The sequence below is a fragment of the Pelodiscus sinensis genome, chromosome 8, assembly GCF_049634645.1.
Source record: "Pelodiscus sinensis isolate JC-2024 chromosome 8, ASM4963464v1, whole genome shotgun sequence".
NCBI classification, from domain to species: domain Eukaryota; kingdom Metazoa; phylum Chordata; order Testudines; family Trionychidae; genus Pelodiscus; species Pelodiscus sinensis.
This window is the reverse complement of record NC_134718.1, coordinates 53756362-53778300: the sequence shown is the minus strand read 5'-3', so window position 1 is coordinate 53778300 and position 21939 is coordinate 53756362. Positions and strand designations below refer to the sequence as shown.

The 21939-nt window shown below is 39.9% G+C and overlaps 1 protein-coding gene across 5 annotated transcripts in view; it reads right to left on the bottom strand.

Annotated features, from left to right (window-relative positions):
• Window positions 1–21939, bottom strand: part of CTBP2 (C-terminal binding protein 2) — a 267057-nt gene that overhangs the window by 103574 nt on the left and 141544 nt on the right. For all 5 annotated transcript variants that reach the window (XR_012905668.1, XM_006136115.4, XM_014580066.3 and 2 more), the window contains one exon: window positions 17413–17572. Coding sequence is in view for 4 of the 5 variants with exons in the window: in XM_006136115.4 (XP_006136177.2) it covers window positions 17413–17470 (58 nt within the window). In the remaining variant the exon portion in view is untranslated. The remainder of the gene's footprint in view (window positions 1–17412; window positions 17573–21939) is intronic.

Below are 21939 nucleotides of genomic sequence, written 5' to 3'. Positions count from 1 at the left end.
TATTCCCTTTTCCAAGTCAATTCCTCTAATCCATGCCAGTTCCAGACACCCCTAGAAACTGATACAGGGGAAAAAATTAAAATATATATATTATATATAAAGTAAAAAAAACAAAGAAAGCTTCGATGTCAGCTCAATCGTAATCCATCCTGATGAAATGCTAATCCACTGCACACAGCTAAGGACAAATTAAATGGAAGAAGGCAGACAGGCCTTAAAAAAGGCTGATGCAAGATACTCAAGAATATAAGACACTGGCTAGAAATTTGTTAGGTACTGTATCAGAACACTTTACGAATATTGTAATTTGCTTTGGAAATTACATTTTTTTGCAGTTTCAAATTAACTCCAAAAGGATTTTTTACATTATTATCATAATACTCAAATCCTTTCATCATCCCAGGAAAGAAAATTGCGGAGGTGTAATCTGGAATTTATAATTTTAAGACCCCTAGAAGAGGTCACAGTAAAGGAAGGGAGGATCAAAAGATCTTAAACCTGGTATTACAAAGCAAAAAAGGGAGTAGTAGACTTTTGCCTATTATCTCCCGGTTTCCTTCAAATATATGCTTATGAGATGGAAAAACACTCAGACATCAGACAAAACTCAATTTTTGTGTCTTGCAGCATTTCAATAGTCATATGGCTTAGGCTTTTAAAGCCGAAAGTAGGCAAAGGGATTTAGATAGAATCACACCAAAGAAAATTATTATTTAGAAACATACTAAATTTTTCCATAAAAGGTTACTATATTGGGAGAGATATTAAAGTAATTCTCTAAAACACAGATTGTCACATGCTACAAGTGCTCAATCATTGTTTTTGCAAGAGTAGAGCAAATATTCCATATACCAACCATAATGTACACTGTAATACTTTTATTTTTAAAACATTAAATGGAAATAAATGTTTCTCTCTCGGCTGTAGTACAAATTTCTACACCACTGATATTCATACTTCAGGGGTAAATTACTAAAAAGGAGTAAGAGTCACCTTTTGGGAGGGGAGGAAGGTAACAGCTTGTGTACTTCCATGGCTAATACACAATAAAGGATTGGTACACTAGCCATCACATGATGGGTATTGGTACACTAGCCATCACGTGAAGTATTGTGCTATTATGATTGCTAAGTCACTAATACAGTCTAATGCTTATACCCGTCTATCATACTAATGCCTCTAGGCTATATTTCTGACCCAAATAACTGACAGGATATCTTAGTAATCCCTAAATTTCTTCATTGCAGTAAACAGTACAAAATCCTCTTCAAACCTCCTCCTCACAAAGAATTCAAGTCTTTTAAAATATGCTGAACATACTATAGATGTACAAAAAAAATTGCCCCCCACAAGTTTATTTATGCATTTTTGGACAATATCTGATTAGCATCATATTGAATTAACTAACAGAATTAAGGCAGACTGGAAAATTTCTTCCTGTGAGAGACAGAATGGAAAGACAAGTTTGTAACTGATGAATTACTGGAGAACATCTTGGTCATATAAAAATATTTGATTACATTTTTTTAAAAGGGTAAAATATATTCCAAACTAGATATGTTAAAATCCACAGTTTGGTTGTTTTAAATACTGTTGTTTTCCCTGTTACCAAAGTTCTGAAGCAGAAGAAGGCTACGTCTATACTGCAGAGTTTTCACGCAAAAACAGCCATTTTTGCACAAAAACTTGTGGAGCGTCCACACTACAAGCACATTCTTGTGCAAGAAAAAGTACAGTAAATTGTAAGAACACACGGCTTTTTGTGCAAGAGTTATTCCTCTTTCTATGAGGGATAAGCCTTTTTGCTCAAGAGTTCTTGCGCAAAATGGCATGTGTGGACAGGCAACAGGGGTTTCTTGCACAAGAAACCCCTATGTCTAAAATGGCCATCAGCACTTTCTTGTGCAAGAGAGCGTCCACACTGCCATGGACACTCTTGCGCAAAAGCACATCTCTTGCGCAAAAGCACATGGCAGTGTGGACACGCTCTTGTGCAAGAAGCCTGAAGTGTAGATGTAGCCGAAGACAGCTAGTGAAAATTAGGGTTATGAACGGGGTAGGCATCATTCTGACTGGGGGATGCTAACTGGGTAACAGTTAACCAGTTCCCTGGGGAGCAGCCCTAGCAGCCAGCTCTACATAACTGGGACTGGGATCCAGCAGAGCCAGCCTCAGTGCAGTGATTGGGGATGGGAACCTCCACAGGCTGAGAGGCTGGAGAAGTGAGATCCAGCTTAATCGGTTAATCAGTTAAAACGTTTAATCGGTTCGTTAAGTGATTAACTGAGATTTTACATCCCTAATGAACATTGTGTAATTTTACACAGGAAAACACTATTTATTGTCTCTAGTTCAAGAGTATCTTTCAGTCAGTGATTTCAAAGGAAATTACTGATGATTTTAGCCACACCACCAAAATTGGTGGTGGTATCCTCAACACATAGCTGAAAAAACTAGATTACAGGGCTGGTAAGGCCCCTATTTTCTAGTTTTCATTAATTCTAGATGTCTCATTTCAGAAGTGCTGAGCAAGTCAATGGAACTTGAAGTCAGTGAGGAAGGCGGCTAGGGATGTTAAAATTAGATTAATGTTGCTACATTTCAAAGGAGGAAGTGCCAAGCAGCTTTCTGCCTTTGAAACGTACAAGAGCTCCAGCTGGCCCCAGACTCCATGTGGCGCTTCTGCTTTGAAATGTGCAAGAGCCCCAGCGGGGCTGGAGGGAACTGGGTTTTAAGCTCCCTTCAGCAACCCCTCATCCTCCTTCCCTGATAGAGGCAGCAAGGGAGTGGGGAGCAACTAGTCGAATAGTGTGTCGACTATCCGATAAGCTTTTACTTATTGGATAGTCGACCAGTTGATTAGTTGCCTACATTCCTAAATGAGGCTGTTCAGCACCTCTTAACTGCATCTTCCCCTCATCCCAAGCCTTAGGGTCTCAAGTTGGGCATCCAAAATATAAGATACCAAAATCCACTTGAAAATATGTAGCAACTTGCCCAAGTTCACTCACAAACTGAAGCAGAACCAGAAGGAAACCTAGGTCTCACAACTCCCCATCTTGCGTGTCCTAGCTAGAAGATTATCTTTCCCCATTCCTGAAAGACCACTGCTTACTAACAGCTTCAAACTTGGCTCTAAAAATAATCATCCAGCAATTGCATCTAGTATCTTTAGATAAAGAAATGCTGTGAAAACCAAAAATGAGGGGGAGTGCTCAGGAACAATGTCTGTGTTCTTGCTTTATCAGAGCCAGCAAACTAACATTTTAGGCCCTGAGCCTGGTAATACTTGTGCGTATAGTTGAATTTAAACACATGAGTAGACTAATTGACTTCAATGTATCTGCACAAGTTTTAAAAGTTAAGCATGTGTGTGTTTGCAGGATCAGGGTTTTAGTGAGAAGTCCGACAATTTGCCACAACACAAAGTTAAACAAATTCTTGTGTCCTGATTGGAAAATATATTTCTATTACATTGACTTAATTTAACAGCTGCTAGGCAGCCTTTTGGTCTAAACTATCATCTCCCTGAAAACCCACTGCTTACCCTAGCCATGTCTGCGCTGTCCTCCCTCTAACCTCTCTGTTAAGGTGGACACAGTCTGTTTGCTCAATGAACACAAATGGGAGCATGGACATGACCATTACAGCCAGCATGAAATACGATGAGGGAGGGAGACAAAAAAAAAGTTAAACTCCCACCACACTGGGCAATGAGTAAGAAATACATTTAAATGAAAGAGAGGCGTAGAAAAAAAAAGAGTTTCTATGTAACTATCAGTATTTCTATAGCTTTTTATGAAACAAGATCCCTGCAACAGTCATGAACAGAAGATTTTATGGAGCAATCCATTGATGCAACATAACTAATCTAACTGGATATCTGGGAAAAAGAGCAATTCACAAATATTGACATTCCTAATACAAGGGTGAGACTGAGGAACATACTTTACATGCAGCCCATTTTATTGTACCTTATCTGTGAATTTTTCAGATATAGTGAGAATATTGCAACATGGAACAAAACCAGAATAGTTACTATAATATGAAATGCTTTTGTCTTTTGAACCTATGAAGAAATGCACAATGCAAGTTTAATACAATGGATTTCAATTCAACAGTGACATAATCACTGTATGTTTTGCTATGATATCGCATCTGCCAAAATAGGCTTGTATTTTAAAAAATATAATGGGTGACTCTGTCATCTAAAATCCCATCATCTAAAATGGAAGGGGTAAAGATCAAATTTTTATAAGTCAGTGGGGTCTGATAATGGCAAATGTCTTGCCTTACACAGTGCTAGAAAATTTAGTTCTGTATCTGAGAGAGAAGAAAGCATGGATTATATACTCTTACTTTAGATAAACTATAAATCTGCAAATGCTAGAGAGCCTACTCTTGCCTCAATGTTTATATGGAATTTGGGAATGTAAAAATCAATCAAAATAGTTAACCGATTAAACTATTAAAATTATACCACTTAACCCAGCGGTGGGCAAAGGGGACGCCGCGGGTTGGATCTGGCCCACGAAGCAGGGGATCTGGCCCATGGCTGCCCTGCCTCTCTCCCACCCCCAGGCCAATTGAGACCTGGGGACGGGAGAGTGTGCAAAGTCCCGTACCCCGGCCTGGCAGGGTGGGGGTAGGGAGCAAGAGATTTCACGTACCCCTCCACCCCCAGGCTCTGATTGGTCTGGGGTTGGGGGGAGCACACAAAGTCTCCTCCACCTGCCAGGGGCGCGTGGCATCAGAGGGAACCGTTGCCTGTTTTAAAATAGCCGGCAGCTCTCATTAGCTGCTGCACGCCCCTGGCAGGGTGGGGGCAGGAGGCGAGAGACTTCACATCAGAGGGAACCGTTGCTAACCCCGCCCCGAGACCCTGACTGGCTTGGGGGTGGGGGGAGCACGTGAAGTCTCCCTCCCATTGTGGCACCTAGAGGGAACCGCCAGATGTTTTAAAACTGCTAGTGATTCTCTCATGGCAGGGGGAGGAGGGGACTTCACATGCTCTCCCCACCACCAGGCCAATCGGAGTGGGGGAGAGGGGGAGAACAAGAAGTCTCCTGACCCCGCACCTCTGTCCAAGGCCCTGCCCCTTCTGGAGTGGCCATGGGGCACTTCAGAAATTAATGAAGTGGTCTCCTTTTAAAAAATATTTCCACCCTTAACTTAACTGGATAACCATTGGTGGGCCGGCACAAGGCACAGGGCCGGATTAAGGGGGAGAGGGGCTAGCTGGGCAGCTGCCCGGGGCGCCAACCTATGGGGGGTGCCCGATGGCAGCTGTAAGGGGCACCACATGCCCGGGGGCCGCACAGCGCCCCTTAGAGCTGCAATCAGGCGCCGTGTGCCCGATTGCAGCTGTAAGGTGCGCAGCATGGCAGGGGGCGGGGCCGCGCAAGCGCAGCGCGCCAAGGGGTGGGGCCGCACATGTGCTGTGCGCCCGGGGGCAGAGCTGCACACGCGTCACGTGCCCGCTGCCCAGGGCGCAGGAATGGCTCGAGCCGGCCCTGCAAGGCAGGGGTCTCACTGGGGCTGTTGGCATGCATGGTTGGGCTGCTGCAGCATGGCCAGATCTGGGGTCCCATCCGCCCACACCAGAGCAGCTGCAACATTCTGCTATCCTGCTTGTCTCTGTCAGGGCCAATGTGACACAGCTGGGGGGAGGGTTCTACCTGTCCCCACCTGGGGCCTCTGCAGCATGGCTAGGACCAGAGGCAAGGGCCTCTGCAGCATGGCCAGGACCAGGGTCCTATCTGCCCTGACCTAACCAGGTTGCCATTGGCTGCCCCAATGTGTCTGGCGGTCCAGTTAACTGGTTATGCACTGAGCACTCTGGTAAGCCTAATGCTTACTGTTACTGGTTAGCCCTTTAAAATCCCTAGTAGAATTCCTGGCAGTGTATGTGGAAAGCCCCTTGACAGGAAATCTGATTACTTATTAGGGCAGGGATGATATAGTAGGACTCCTAGGTGCTATTCCTTCCTCTGCCACTGATTCACTGTGTGATCTTGGTAACCTTACTTAACTTATCTGATCTCAGACTACCCATTTATAAAATGGGTATCGTAATACATACCTACTTCTTCTCTGATGTCGTGAAAATATTAATTCATCAGTGTTTGTAACATGTTTTAAATTCCCTGGATAAAATACTCTGCAACTTTCTGATGCAAGAATTATGGATGTAAAATCCCACTTAATTAGTTAACCAGTTAAACGGTATGTTTAACTGTTTAACCAATTAAACAAGGCTTGGCAGGGGGCTGCTGCAGCCCCTGCCAGGTAACCGGTTAACCACAGACATTCCTACTAAGAAAAATATAGACTCTAAATCTTCCCTTTTACTGAAAATGCATCATTGTGTGCATAATTACTGTTGAAGCTTAGGTAGCTCTTTATGACTTCTATTCTTCCTCTTTTTGGCATGCACCTCCTCAAGAGGCATTGCTGAGGTGGAGTTAAACATTTGCTAGTGTACAGTGGATACAAAAGGAGAAAAAGGAATGTCATGCACTGTAAAAGCTGCATAAAGAAATTAGTGTAAATGAAAAATCTAGGGGGTGGGATATGTGCGCGATAAACCCTAGGAAGTCATTGTATTTGCTGAAATTTGGTTTGCAAAAAGCTCTCACACAGTGGCAACAGGCACACAGCATAGATAGGCTTTATAGCAGCCTCTCTCTAAATTAGATAAGTATAAAGAGAAAATTAGCAGGATTGCACAGGAATCATTTTCAATAGTCAAAGGAATAAGAACAGCATCTGAAAGCACTCAGCACTTGGAGCTGTGCCATGTGCTTTTACCAATTTCCAACCCAAAAGCATGAATGCTTAGGAACTTCAACAAAACTCTCCAAAGAAATCCCGAATACCAAGATGGAGTATTACAACAAAACAAATGCTAAGATTAGCTGAACACTAAAGCCCTTGAAGCCCTATGTAACTCTAGATTCTGGTCACTTTAAAAGCAAAAACCAAAAGCTTATGGATATTTGCAAGTCAACCTTCCTGAAATTGGGATATAAATTTAATGAAAACACTGGCTCACATATTTCCATGGCTTGTGCACTGACTATTGGAACTCACTTAAAAAAATCCTACCTCCAGACACTACACACATGCTAAAACCTACAACTTAGTTATGTTGCCATTCCAGTTTACTACACATCATATGAAAAAAGTGTGTTCCATACAGAAAAACAGAAAGAAATAGGAACGTGTGGCCTGAACACACAGGCTGTGTCTACACTGGCATCCCTTCCAGAAAAGGGATGCTAATGTAGCACTTTGGAATAGGCAAATCCTCGGGTGATTTAAATATCCCCCGCAGTATTTGCATTAACATTGCTGCAAAAAACACGGTTGAAAGTAGGAATAAGAGATCCTCCGGAAAAGGCTTTATTTTCCAGAGAATCACGTCTAGACTGGCGGTTTTCTCCGGCTTATCTCCAAGCCGGAAAAAAGCGGCAGCCATGTTAATGCAAATACCGCGGGGGATATTTAAATCCCCCGCGGATTTGCCTATTCCAAAGTGCTACATTAGCATCCCTTTTCCGGAAGGGATGCCAGTGTAGACACAGCCATATAGAAGTAACGAAAGCAAAGCCATATATGTAGAGCCCTGCAACTCTGCAGATATCCGCGGGTATATGCATCCACAGGTGTCAGTGCGGGTATCTATGGCTCATTTTTGCAGATGTAGATACACATTTTATATTTGTGCAGGGCTCTCCATCTATATCAAAAAACCAAAGGCAGTTACTGAAGAAAACTTGTTCTAAGTGACTAATGTCCTTCTGAGCAATGATTACTTGATAAATACCCACGAAAACCCAGATATCTTTGCAGCAACATCCAAAGATCGCAGTGGATTTCTAAAGCATAACAGATCCATCTGCAATGGTGTGCATCTGCATTACCTGCATCTATGGTGGCCTCTTGCTACACAACTTCCTTTGGGGGAGAGAAGGAGGCTGCTGATGTGATCTTATCTTCAGTTAGCCAATAAGTGCTCTGTGGTAGGTTGCATAGCTATTATTTGTCAGTTTAGTATACAGGACATTGGAGATGCCGACTAAACAACAATTCTTAATTTCTCCAATGGGTATTTTTAGTTGTATTCACTGCACCTATTCCGACCTTCTATTGTTTTATGGGTTGAGTTCCATAAAAAGCATTAACTTATGCAGTTCGATTCTAAAGCTTTTTATGACAAGCGGGAACCTATGCCTCCTTGTCACTAAACCTGGCTTTCAGGGTACATATTTTGTACGTCTGTAGCTCTGCCAGAAGCCCTACCAGAAGTATGTTTATATTGAACTGCTTTGATACAAAAATAAAGAAGCATTCTGACATGTGGGATCTTATCGCTATTCAAGAGGTGCCTACGAAAACTGGTTCTGAGTATGTCTATTGGGAATATTTGGAAGATTTCCACTATGCTTAACAGGGCTTCTCTAGGTAGCTTAAAAGCTTGGGAAAAGCTAACCCAGACATCAGATATGGTACAGACATATCAACCAACTAGGAGAGAGATTTAAACAGGAAACAGACTTTGCACAAAGCAGCAATTTGTCAGGGAAATAAACCCCTAGTTGACTGGGAGATCCACCAGGACAACCAGTATATACAGTCTCTCTGGAAGATAGCCCCACTTTGCCTGCACTTCATACATGCATAAATAGAAGAATTACTAAAGTATTAGGTTGCAGTAATTTTCTAGGAAAGTATTCAATGCAATACTTCACAGAACAGGTAAAACGCATCTAAAACTGCCTTTGAATAACAAGTTCTATGATTAAAGTCTCTAAGTTTTAGGCCAAGCTTAGAAAATGGTGAATTAAAAAATCACCACATACAGCAGAGACCTATCATCTATGACACTCAGAGACTTAAAAATTAAACACTTAGGTTACGTCTAAACTACATCCCTCTTTTGAAGGACTTAGGGTACATCTAATACTGTAGGGCAAAAGTCAAATTATTATACACAACTTCAGCTACGTCAATTGCGTAGCTGAAGTCAAAATAGCTTAATTCTGCTTTTTGCACTGTTTACACAGCAGGAAATTGAAGGACGAACACTATTTCCTTCGACTTCCCTTACTTCTTATGAAATGAAGATTACAGGAGTTGCTGTATAGATGTACCCTTACTTGTACACACCACCTTCAAATCTTGGAACAAGATTTCCATTCAGGCTTCATCCAAGCAAAAGTTTTGCATACAATTATGTAGTCTATCACTTACAAAACAATAGAAAAATATTGTGCATTTCTTGTATAATCAAAAGGTTATCGTTTCATTTTACTCCACAAGAAATGAATATACTTTTAGGAACTATTTAAAAAAATGAATCAACCTGGATGCTGAATAGCAATCTAATAACTGGCATACATGGTTCATTGTGTATGTCCCTCAAATATTCACAAGGATCTAATAGGAATGTTTTTATAAAATTCCTTTAGAATTCATATCAAGCATCTTGTATAAAACCTGGGTATTAGACCCTGAGGTCAAATTCATCATGATTTTAAAAGAATTTGGGAGTAAGATTTAAATATTATCTGTAATAAAAAGGCTTGGAATATATTCCAAGCTATAATCTTAAATGAATATATTTTAGAATTCTGACCCATCATACATGCCTGGGCCTTAAATAAATACATACATAAAATAATAATAATTATTATTATTACCGGATTCCTGACAAGATTAAAGGCAGAATTTCAGGTGATTCTTTTTTCACGGTGATACTCAAGAGCTACAAGACACATTTCCCAAGCTTAGGAACTCTTCATAGGGGAAAAGAATATCGAGAGAAATACTCTCTTAAATATAAATTATTTATTAATAGATTTTTTAGATGAATAGATCTTAAGGTCAGAAGGTACTACCAGAACACTGAGTCTGACCTTAAGGAAGATATCCATATTACAATATCCTTTTGCCTACTGGAAGACATACACATGCATTTTGGACTTTCAAAGAGAGAAACAGGAGTGCAACGTGACCAGATTGTCAAAATAAAACCAGACACATGTCACACGGGGTGATGAAAGAGGAAGAAGGGATGACAGCTTACTGCAGGGGCAGGTTCAGGCCCTGTCGAGAGCAACTAGAAGAAAACTGAGGGCAAAAGAGGGGGAAGTTACACTGAGTCTCCATCATCCCATGAATGTGAATAATAAATCTACTGACTAGTTACTCTTCTCAGAGGAATTAATTCCTTTCAATAAAAGAAGCTCCTTAAACTGTAGCTCATAGCAATCACTGCACTTGTGGCTAAAGGTGCATTTGATGATGGGAGTGTCCACTTTTGGTTTCATCTTATCACTTGTCCACTCTCCTCACCAGCAAGGACTAGGGAGAATGACTTCCCAGAACCGTCAGCAACACCTTCAGCTGAGGAAGTGAAAGTGTGCGGCTCTACATAAACAGGAAATTTTGGAGCTAAGTTTTAAAGCCTGTAAGTCTTTGGGAGAAATCCCTCAAACCAGGGACTATGCTGAGAAAAAACAAAACAAAACAGGATATTTGATCGACTAATCAAGAAAGGTAATCAAGAATTTACATGTAAATTACAAGAAATTGAAATGTAATCAAGAAACACATTAATCAAGAAATGTATTTCAAGAAATGTAAGTGCCAAGACAGTGGAAAGCCATTTCCCTCTGCAGTGCTGGAATGGACACAGGCCTGGTCAGAAGCAGCTTCTTGTGAGAAAACCACCTTCAAAGCATTGGATGAGACAAATGCTTCTCATGCTGTATGGGATATCTCTAAGAAGTTTGAAGAAGTAACTTTAACATGGGCGGGAGGGTGTGTGTGTGTGCCAATTCATCCCTAGCATAACTCTACTGAAATCAATAGCTACACCAACGGAAATTTTGGCTATGGGCAGAGAGAAATCAGTGAGGTCATCTAGTTTTGATTTTCCTTCCCGCCTGTTTGCTTCTCTTCTGCTGTTCTATCAGCAGTTGTTTCACTTACTGACTCAGTTAAGCAGTTGGTGTCCTTATGTCGCAGTGGCACCATTCTCCTCTTTGCAAAGGTGGGTGCAACTCTATAATCACAGTCTATGTTATGATCTATTTGTGTGTGGGGCTCATGTAGATCAATGCATTCCAGATGAATGCAATAGGGGGAAAATGGCTTTTGAGAGCCACCCGAGATCACAGCAAAAAAAACTTATGAAAAAAATGTTAATTAATGGTTTTGGCATATTAGCTCAGATAGATAGTCTTCTTCTTAAGTTAAGAACAGGATATATTGGAAACTTTAAACAAATTAATAATATAGTTGACCTAATAGTCTATACTGAAATGTCAGAATGGAACTAAGCAGCAACCCCACTCATGCATAATGCAACAGGAGTTCATACTCAATACTAGAAATTGCTGTTATAGCACTTGCATACATTACCTGTATTCATGACTACTGAAAAACACACTCATAAAAAGCAAGCTAGATGTGTTTCCCTGAAACCTTATTCAAGAGAGACCAGATATCCACATCCTTTAAAAATAGCTTGTGATGGTACATTATGTAGAAATGGGCTCAAGTCTGAAACCATAGATCCATATTCAAACTTCGCAAAATTCAGGGTGATCAGGCTCAGAGTGTTACTGATGAAAAAGGATATATATTGTTCAAATCAGTCATTGAGGACATGTGCCTATGGGTATCAGGAAGCTAAAAAATTGGCATTGTACACCTCAGATAAATTCCCTTATTGATAGTGGACAGAACAGGTGACACATTCTGAAGAAATTAAGATTTTTTTTCAAAATATTATTAATTTTTCAGTACAATATACCATTTAGTACATAGTGGGGGAAATCACAGTTGCCATGTTATCTTATTAACATATAAACTGAACAAATAGAAAAATTATCAAGGCTGAAAATGTAAGTCTGGAGTACAGAGGCTGTTAATAATAATGGCTACTCAGAGGTACTCATAATATGAGGCCGTAACACTTTTTACATGAAGTCTTGATTTTTAGACTAGGAAAACCGAGTAACAACAAGGGTAAAGTACAAATTTAAAAAGTATAAAGTATAAACAGGTGTGGGATAAGAAGTAAAAACAGAAGACACAGATATTTATTTTGAGTTACAGGCGCCTAAAATACCACCCTGGGTAAAAAGATGTTCTATTTTGTATTAGGCATCCAATACAAAAAACAAAAACAAACAAAAGCCCTGCACATGGAATGAACAAAAATTGTATCAGTATTTCTATTTATACTGTTAGGGCTCAATTCATTTGTCTTACACTTTACTAAAGAAAATAAACAAGATGGTTAATTGTATAGCTTTATCCATACGTAACTAGCATGTGAAATCTTGTCATGAAGTTTTCCCCTGTGCCACAACTTGGGTGATGTCACACAAGTGACCAAATGTGCATAAAATACACATGTAGGATTGGAAATCCCCCCCCCCCCACCACCACCACAATCCTTAATGCTGTAAAAATGACTGCACATCTGTCTCATTTGGAATATGCACAATAGCTTATTCACACGCCAAGTAATGTTCATTTATACCTATGGGGAAAATCTGAATCAATATGGGAAAAGGACTTGACCTACATTTGTAAACCTGTGACTGTTGATCCACATGAACTCTCTGCATGGGATTTATGTCAACTTTTTTTTTGTTGGTATCTGAAGACCCACAAACTTTGTTAGACCCTACTACACTGATTGCAGGGATCCCTCAAGAACCTGGATACCTTGTTAATGTCCATGATGCCTTTTCACCACAGATATTTCACAGCATTACTAGAATCCATTTTCCTCATTATGGATACCAACAATGCAAGGAGTAATAAGCTTCAAGGAAAGGCCTTTGTGAGTTAGAAAGTAATGTATGGACCGGATAACTTCAGATGGGTATTCTGGAACAGGGCATGAAATCAGGAGGAACCAAGCATCAACCAAAATTTTAAGGACAGTTTGCCAGAACCTCAGTTGGCATAAATCAACATCAAATAAGTATAACAGCTGAGGATCCACCACAATCTTTATTTGCCTCCATTAAATTTATTTTTCTCTTCCCAAGGAGAAAGCTGGTAAGCTACACTTCCTAAAAAGCCTGATGGCTTTATGTCTTCTAATAAGCAAAAACAAAAATAAAGTTTAGCAAGGAGGAAGGGGAAAAAAAACTCTATAATCAAAGCCAGTTCAAATCTACTAATGGATAAGTTCTCTAATTATTCTAAATTTTAACACATTATTGGCAAACGTGTCCATACTTGATACAATCTCTAACTTATTGTTTCTCTTTCAATGATCATTTGTGATACACATTTCTTGACATAACAGGAATTTATTTTTCAACAGTAAATAAAAAAAGCCATCTATTTAGTTCACCTACAGGCTGTTTATTAGTCCCAATGCAGGTTTAAAATTATTAGATGCCTTATGATGTAAGCTCTTCAGAGCAGAAGTTGTCCATAATGAGATCTTGGTAAGCAGCTACCAATAGACACTACTGTAAACAAACAGTATAAATAACAAAAAACTTCCTGTCCTAGGAGTGACAGAATTTCCCTTTGTTCATTCAAGAATTTTAACTCATATTTTCTTGTTCCGCCCTGAAAGCGTTAGTATTAGGGATGCTAGGTAGCATGTAATTGAATAATCATGTAACCACATCAAACTTTAGTGGTTACATGACTATTTGATATTCCCCAGAGATGAGGGCCAGCAGCCGGCCCCACTTCTGGGTAGGGCCCTGCCACCCTGCAGGCAGCAGACAGGGTGCAGCAGGCGGGAGCTGGTCTGCAAGAGAAGCCGGTTTAAAAATCGATACAGAGGCAGCAGCGCAGGGTGGCAGCAGTCCCTGTCCACAGGGAGCTTACAACTGTAAGGAGTTGCTCTGATGAGCTTAAATGTTTTATCAGGCCAAAGTGGAATTTTTTCAACAGGGCTAGCTTCACAAAGTGACCAAAAGAGATGGTGCCAATGACAAATTTCCTATAACGTTTAGCACAGTGGTTAGATCATTCATCTCTAGGGTATGGAGTCCCAGATAGAGCAGAGATTTGAATACTGGTCTTCTGCATCTGAGGAGGATGCCCAAATCACCAAGCCATGGTATACTCTGGTTGTCTCTCTAAATTTCTCCTGTTGAAGCTGCCCCACTTTTTTCATCTGTCTGCTATTGTAGCCTCCCTCTACACCAATAATTGCCTATAACAGTCCAAGACATCAAGGTAATACCAGGTGAAGTAAAATACCTACTTTTTCAAAGTATGCTTTTATAGCAGCCGGAATTGCCAGTTTTCAGTGATTTATTACCCCACAATCCAGCCTGACCACCATAAAATCTTTCAAAAAAAATAACCTTCAGCAAAGCCCATATGATGTATGACAATCCTACAACCCTGTGGGCTGGTCTTACACTGAAAAGTTAGATTGACTCAGCTATGTTGGACGGGGGGTGAGAAGTCCATCCCTGCAGAGACATAGGGTACGTCTAGACTACATGCCTCTGGCGACAGAGGCATGTAGATTAGGCTACCCGACAGAGTAAAATGAAGCGGCGATTTAAATAATCGCCGCTTCATTTAAATTTACACGGCTGCCGCGTTGAGCCGACAAACAGCTGATCAACTGTTTGTCGGCTCAGCGCGATAGTCTGGACGCTCCCCTGCCGACATCAAAGGGAGTTGTCGACAACCCAGGTATGCCTCATCCCAGGAGGCATACCTGGGTTGTCGACAACTCCCTTTGATGTCGGCAGGGGAGCGTCCAGACTATCGCGCTGAGCCGACAAACAGCTGATCAGCTGTTTGTCAGCTCAACGCGGCAGCCGTGTAAATTTAAATGAAGCGGCGATTATTTAAATCGCCGCTTCATTTTACTCTGTCGGGTAGCCTAATCTACATGCCTCTGTCGCCAGAGGCATGTAGTCTAGACGTACCCATAGTTAATCCAGCCCAACGCCTGCTATAGACAGCACTTGTTCTGTTGACCTAGCTGCTATTTCTTGGGGAGGTGGATTAACTATAGCCACAGGAAAACTACAGTGCATAGTGCGTGTCTACACTGAGGCACTGGAGTGGCACAGTTGTGCTGCCATAACATTTTAAAGGTAGATATAGCCTGCGATTCTGGAAAATTATTTTTCAGGATTATTTTTACAACGGCGGCAATTACAGTCAGTCCTAATTTGTTACCTATTAGCATTTTGGTAGTCACACACACAACATGCTGCTAAACCACAGTAAATCCCATCAATTTAATTCAAATCACAAATGAAGTTAGTAAATGGCAAATGTGCTTTTTTCAAAAGTCATGTAAACTCAGTTTTTACAGATTAGAAAAATAGTTAGGCCAAGAAGTAACAAAAAAGCTCAAGTCAGATTCAGAGGAAAATCATCTAAACTTCAATCATATCTAATGTTCTTTTAGCAAGTTTGTCCTGTGATCCTTTTGAGTTTCTTGTTCACTCAGCAAGCAGATCTGATAGTAAACATCAAACTGGAAAGGCTGCTTTTGAAAATCCCAACTCTGCCAATATAAGTCTTTTAAGTCAGGTTCAAAGTCTTTTTTTAAAGATAAGATAGAACACTACACCTGAGTGTTTATGGGATTCAAATGGATAGATATGCAACTCTTTGCTGCCATATATTGTGGCCACTATCCACATTTTTCTTCTCCCCATCTCCCTGGTATTACAAAAGCAACATTATCAGGAACAGAGCTAAAGCAGATTAACCCAGTTTGATTGGGTTAATTAAACGGACAGGTGGAACGGCTTTTACATGTTTCTATATTACACAAATTAAATGAAGAACCCATTTTTCAATTTCGTGCTCTCTGCATCGAGCTTGAAATGTCGTCCTATCTGATGAATGATACCTCTTCCTGAAGGATATCAATTTCAATGTGTGTTTCGTATATGGATTGTATATCCCAGGAGATCACTAGGATTCCCCTCCCCACACTCAATTAATGGCTAACTAATTCACAGTAAGCTTAAAATGATAGCAAAGGAGTTACATTTAATTACTGTTGTATCATGAAAAACACAATCCATAACCACTACAGCAAAACATGTAGGGACTCAGTTGTGCAACCTAAGAAGTCTTATATGTTCTGCTGAAAATTGTTATAAAATATGCTTCCTGGCATCATAAACTTCAATGGGAGCTGTGTGCCCACATCCAAGAGTACAATTTCACTTGGGAGCATTTAAAGTAATACTTTTGAAGTTTAACTCTACAAGCCATTGTTCATGAAGATAGAAACCATCTACCAGGACAGACTCCCTTTAAATGTAAGTAATCACTCAGCAGACAAGATTTAAGCTACAGTTCCTTGAATGACACTCTGTTCAGTTTCTAGCTAATGCTTGTAAAAGTTTTATGAGATGAATGCTAGTTCTTATCAGAGAAGTATCTGCAAGCACAATGGAAAGTCTGAGGTTGTCTGGCACAACTTAATTTCTCTCCTAAGTAAATAAAAGCAGCTTAGGCCACCTGAAGTTACAGTGGAGATACATTAAGAACTGGCTGTCATTCTGCTGTGACACTGACCACAATGCAAAAAAGTAAAGGAAAAATGTACCTGGGCTAACACACCCAAACCCATGCTATGAATACAGAATAGATCCTGGCATCACACATTTGTTAATGAAGGAAAAACTGTTTGTCTAGCATGTTGAAATGTAACTGAATGATTGGACACAACAAATACATTTTAATTTTCATCCAGCTAACACAGAGAGAAATTGTCCATGTTGCTGAAGAGCTGGATTTATTCTAGCCTGAGGAGTATAGGAGTAAGGATGTCTCTGGCAAATCTCTGTTTTTTAAATTGCAATTTAGACCATGAATTGAAAAATAATTTGGTTTCGGAGTACCTGTCATAACTGACATTGCTCAAACAGTGTAACAAAATGCTAACCAGGATAGCATGGCATTGCCATGAGTGTGTGGACAAGAGAAGTAGTCAATTTGCATCCAGCAATCTCTCTCACATAGTCCGGGGCACCAGTACTTGTGTGACTTAGTGAGGGAATGCTGGGAAGAACTACCCCCTACTCATTTCTATTTGGAATTTAAGATTTTTCACTTCCATATGGGCTCCAAGGACAGCTCTTAAAGCAGCACCATCTCTGCAAGGCAATGTAAACACAAAGTACAAGTCAACATCTTGAAATGGTAGCATCAAGTCTACAAATAAGAGTACCGTTCCACTATAAATTACTAAGCAATGCAAAAGAGATGACCAGTAAGCTGAAATCTTATCATTAGAGGGTCATTTTCAAAACAGGAACAGGCATTTCATGTACAAACACGAATGCTAACCATACACGGGCAGTTGTACTTTCTTTTGAAGAATCTATGCAGGTTTTATTAGGAATATTGGATTATGCTCGGTCTTACCTTCACAAATTCTGTCCAATCGCTGTCGTTTGACTTTGTGTTTATCCACAAGTGCCATTCTTTACTGTATTTTGTAACTTTCTGATTCAAAAAGCAAAGCAGTCCTCCAAGAAGTCAGGAAAATTCACAGGAGTCTGAGTGCATAACGCCACAATAAACCCTGAAACAAGGAAAAAGAATCCTTTCATTTAGGGCTCTTGGTGCAAATGATGACAACGGTGTATGCTTGACATTCCTGTGGCCTTTCTGAAGTGAAAGTTACAAACCAAACACTTTCTAGCCATGTCCCAAATAGTCACAGATTTTATGCTGCAAATCAAGTTTAATCTTCCTTGCAATAAGAAAGAGCAACATTGTACGACAGCAGGGCAGTAGCTGTTAAAGTGTTTTTTTGTGCTTTCTATGTTTTATTTCAGCCTTAGAAACCTATTTCTAGCAGATAAAATCCATTAAACTGCATTCACAGGCTCTGAAAGATTAGAGACAGAGCAAAAGAAAAGTTACTTTTGCTCTTTTGATATCTCCCTGAACACATGCACTTTGGATATCAAGTCTTAATTCAACTCATATCCAGTAAAATACTTGTCACTGGAGCTAGAATTTTGGACTCCTGAACCTTCCAGCTCTTCATCTCTACAGAAATTTTTATATGTTGCCCACAATTTTTTATGCACAGCCCATCCATAACCATAGTTTGTTCTCGTTGTCACACTGAAAAGATTATTATTACACATTTGATTCTGGACATGACATTTCCAACAAGCACACACTTTAAAGGCTGCCACATATCGCCATCTCATTAAATAAAGCAATCTAGTAATTGCCAGGTATGGTTAATTTATAGAAAGTGTCTATAAAGGGATAAGGTCCCAAGTCTTTTCCACAAGAATTAACAAAACAGGCAAACACATGCATATTATTCATCAGTTTTATTTTAAACAGGTCACAAGTTTTGTTTAGTTCTTGAATACAAATATCTGAGCAGTCTTCACTTACACACAGACTTGAAGTGCCATTCCAGCACTTTAATCATAATCCTTTGGACATGAGTTTGCTTTTTAGAGCAATCACCATCTAAATGTGAAATGAATTGACATCTGATTTCCAGCAACTGCCAACCATAGGCATTAACATTTTACTAAGTAAAGCTATACTCCTAGTAATTCAGTGTTAACGCATCCCCTTTCAGATACTAAGGGGGAAGGTAGAGGAACATGACCTAGATTTTGATACGGTATCCTTGACTTGCATTAGGCTAACCTACTTGGTCCTCCAGTCATCAGCACAAGCTGGTGGTGTTTTACTGTTCATGTTTTGAAGTAAAGAAAAGGATTTTGTGGCAGCACTAGGAACAGGGTGAAATGAAGGAAGAGAAAGGGCAGGGAAAATTGCTTTTGTATGTACATAGGATAGAAGGACTAATAAGTTCTTGGTTTAGATTCCATTAAAATCCACCCATCACACACTAGATCAGGGCTACTTGTTGGAAGTCCCGGGGGCCACAATGATACTTAACAGCACATGCCGAGGGCTGCAACTTAAGTGTGGTTGCGTATACATTCAAATATATATGCAAATAGCTTCTTTCACACTAATGGGCATGAATACAAAGATTAAGAAAAGACTACACAACACACAGGCTCCATTTAAGTCAGTTCTGCTGCTATTAAAATGCAATATTTACCTAATTTCCACCCATATGACAGCAGTTTTAATGAGCAATGACAGTCCAGGAATTTAACTACTAAAATGCATATCAACAGAAGACCATTATATTGCCTACTTTTTTGTTTTGGCTCCCACTTGTGGGCCGCAAACTAACCGGGTCACGGGCCACATGCGGCTGACGGGCCACATGTTGAGTAGCCCTGCACTAGATTGTGAGTTACTATAAAGACACAAGTCTAATCGAAAGATTCTATGTACTTTAAGAAATCTGGCTCAAGAGTTAAAGATGCAAGGCCACATAGAAAACACCCAAAGACGCAAGTGGGTATACCCCATCTAATCACAGTAGCTCACAACAGCACACTGGTGTAGACATTGGAGATATCTTTTGGAACATCCCCTTCAGGTTTCCATGAATTCTTAGTGAGTTAAACACACCTCTCTACTTTTCTGCTGCATGTCCTGGCTATATTACACAAGGAGTTGCAGGACACTTCTCTGAATCTCAAAAAAAAGACAGTAAGTAGAGAGAAAGGGTAGCAAAGCTGCACACTGATTTAATGCCACATAGTGGTAGCAAAAGGCTACGACAGCAAGGAACTCTTGCTCAGAGAGCAATCAGTATGGATGGAGCTTCCAAGTTTCAGTTTTTTGAGACTCAATTAAAGAAAAGAACCATAAAGGGTTAAAATGGTCAAACCAAAAAAGTAGAGATAATCTCAAATTGTACACCATTCATTCAAGGTTACTACAGTAAGTCCTATGGAAAACTCTCTATTCCATTTCTGGTAGTGTTTCAAACTGGATGTGAAATACGTAAAATTCAACATAATAGATAAAATTATAAGTAACTCCACCTCATGATACAAAATGACAAGGACCATGGTTAACTTAGGGGTCTGGGAATTAGAAAACTTAGGTACGATGCCAAGAAACTGATCTTGAGCAATACACGTAACCTTTCTGTGCATGCTTCCCCTTCTGTGAAAAGGGGTAACAATACTTACCCACCTTTGAAAAGCCCTTTGAGATTGTCATATAAATGGCATTAACTCCTAAGCATTGTCATGAAACTTGAATATTTCCCCTTCATTTCCAACAACTAATTTTATGCACCCCCATCTCTCCCAAAAAAGGTCAGAGCAGGAACAATCTCCAAGAAAGCACAGGCTATTAATAGTTAACGAATGCAGTAAGCTAGAGTGAAAATGGGGAGGGGTTGAAGGCTCTAACAAATTTGCTGCATACCAAGATGACAATTTCATGGCGATTATTGTTATTATTATAAATGGTTATCAATTATGCATCACATTGATAGCTAATTTATAAAAAGAATAGGGTTGTGTTGGTACAACTGAATTCTGACTGATGGAAAATAGGCGATTTCCTGGTAGTTAATGGCCAATTTCCCAGCAATATGACTACAGTATAATCTCAGAGATTTATAGCAATAATTAATTGATTTTTTAAAATGTAAGGGATGCTACGGCGCACGATTCCCACTCACATTAATAATTAATGCAACATTCTAAAGTACCAAAACTTCCATTCCAGACACAGAAGCTTCCTAAAGACAAGAGCTTGTTATATTAAAAAATCAACTGAGTGTTAATGTAGATAAAGCCATACAAAAGAGATAGCATTTCCATTATCAGCATTTAAAAGATATGCAAGTCTTTTAATTTAATTAAATTCCACCCCACTCCCAGAGAGAGTTGGCTGGGCAGCAGGTCCAAGTAGAGAGTCTCTTTGGAGTTGGGTTCTTCCTGCACTGAGAGCAAGGCAGAAGAGGGTTAATTGTGGATCTCATGAGAGTTATGTATTGCGAGCAGGATCACGTGGGAGGTTCGCTATTATCCACAAACAGTAACTGCAGATTTAAGGATCTCATTGCTCAAAAATTGCCCCCAGCAGCCTTTTTCCCTTTCAGATCAGCAACATTTTCTCTTAAGTTATTCCTTTGCACTCCCTGTTCTTCAACAGAAGACTTCCCAAGCAGTAGCCCCAGACTGCATACACCTTGTGGGATGGCTAAGTTAATGGTTCAGATCCCAAGTTCACATAATACTATTGCGACAAGATCTACGAGACCAGTCATTCGCTCACATTTTTTGCTTCTATACTTCCACAGATGGCAATATCATGCCCCTTCTTGTTCCTGCCTATTCAGGACTGCCCCTTTGATTGCATCCCATATGGACCATCATGGACAGCAATTTCAGGGCTGCTTTTTGAGGATTTGTTTTAAAATGTATGGTTTTATATTTATGTTTAATCAAGTGTATTTAATCTGTCAAGACTCCTAATGAATTTTAGGTTATTTATAAAAGATTCCAATTAACATAGTTACTACTTGGTAGTGACAGTTTCATGGAGCTAAACACTTTCACTGTGGTTGTATTTATGTTTCTTCTGATAAAGTTTATAGTGTAACGAGTGCAATCAAAACAGGCCCCGGGGCTTCCTTTACTCTCATTACCAAGACTCCACTTTTACATGCTCTATAATAAAACAAATCCTGACAATAAAAGTTCTCATTTACAATGGCTTCACTATTCATATGGTCAAATCTCCATTTATAAGTCTTTGCTCATTCCAGCTGCGTTGCACGTGACAATAATATTTTTCAGACTATAAACTGCACAAGAAATGCCTGTGTGAACATATGAAGAAAACTTTGTTACCTATACGTTACCATTGCCAGTTAGAATCTAAAGTTATATATTTGTATATTGGAGAACCCTGCAACAAGTGTATGTCAAATACAGTTTACAAGCCCTCGCACATCACTATCTACCAACTAAATTCAGTCCACCTACCCAGCCAAATATCTTCCATGGCATTGTCCCATTATCTTGC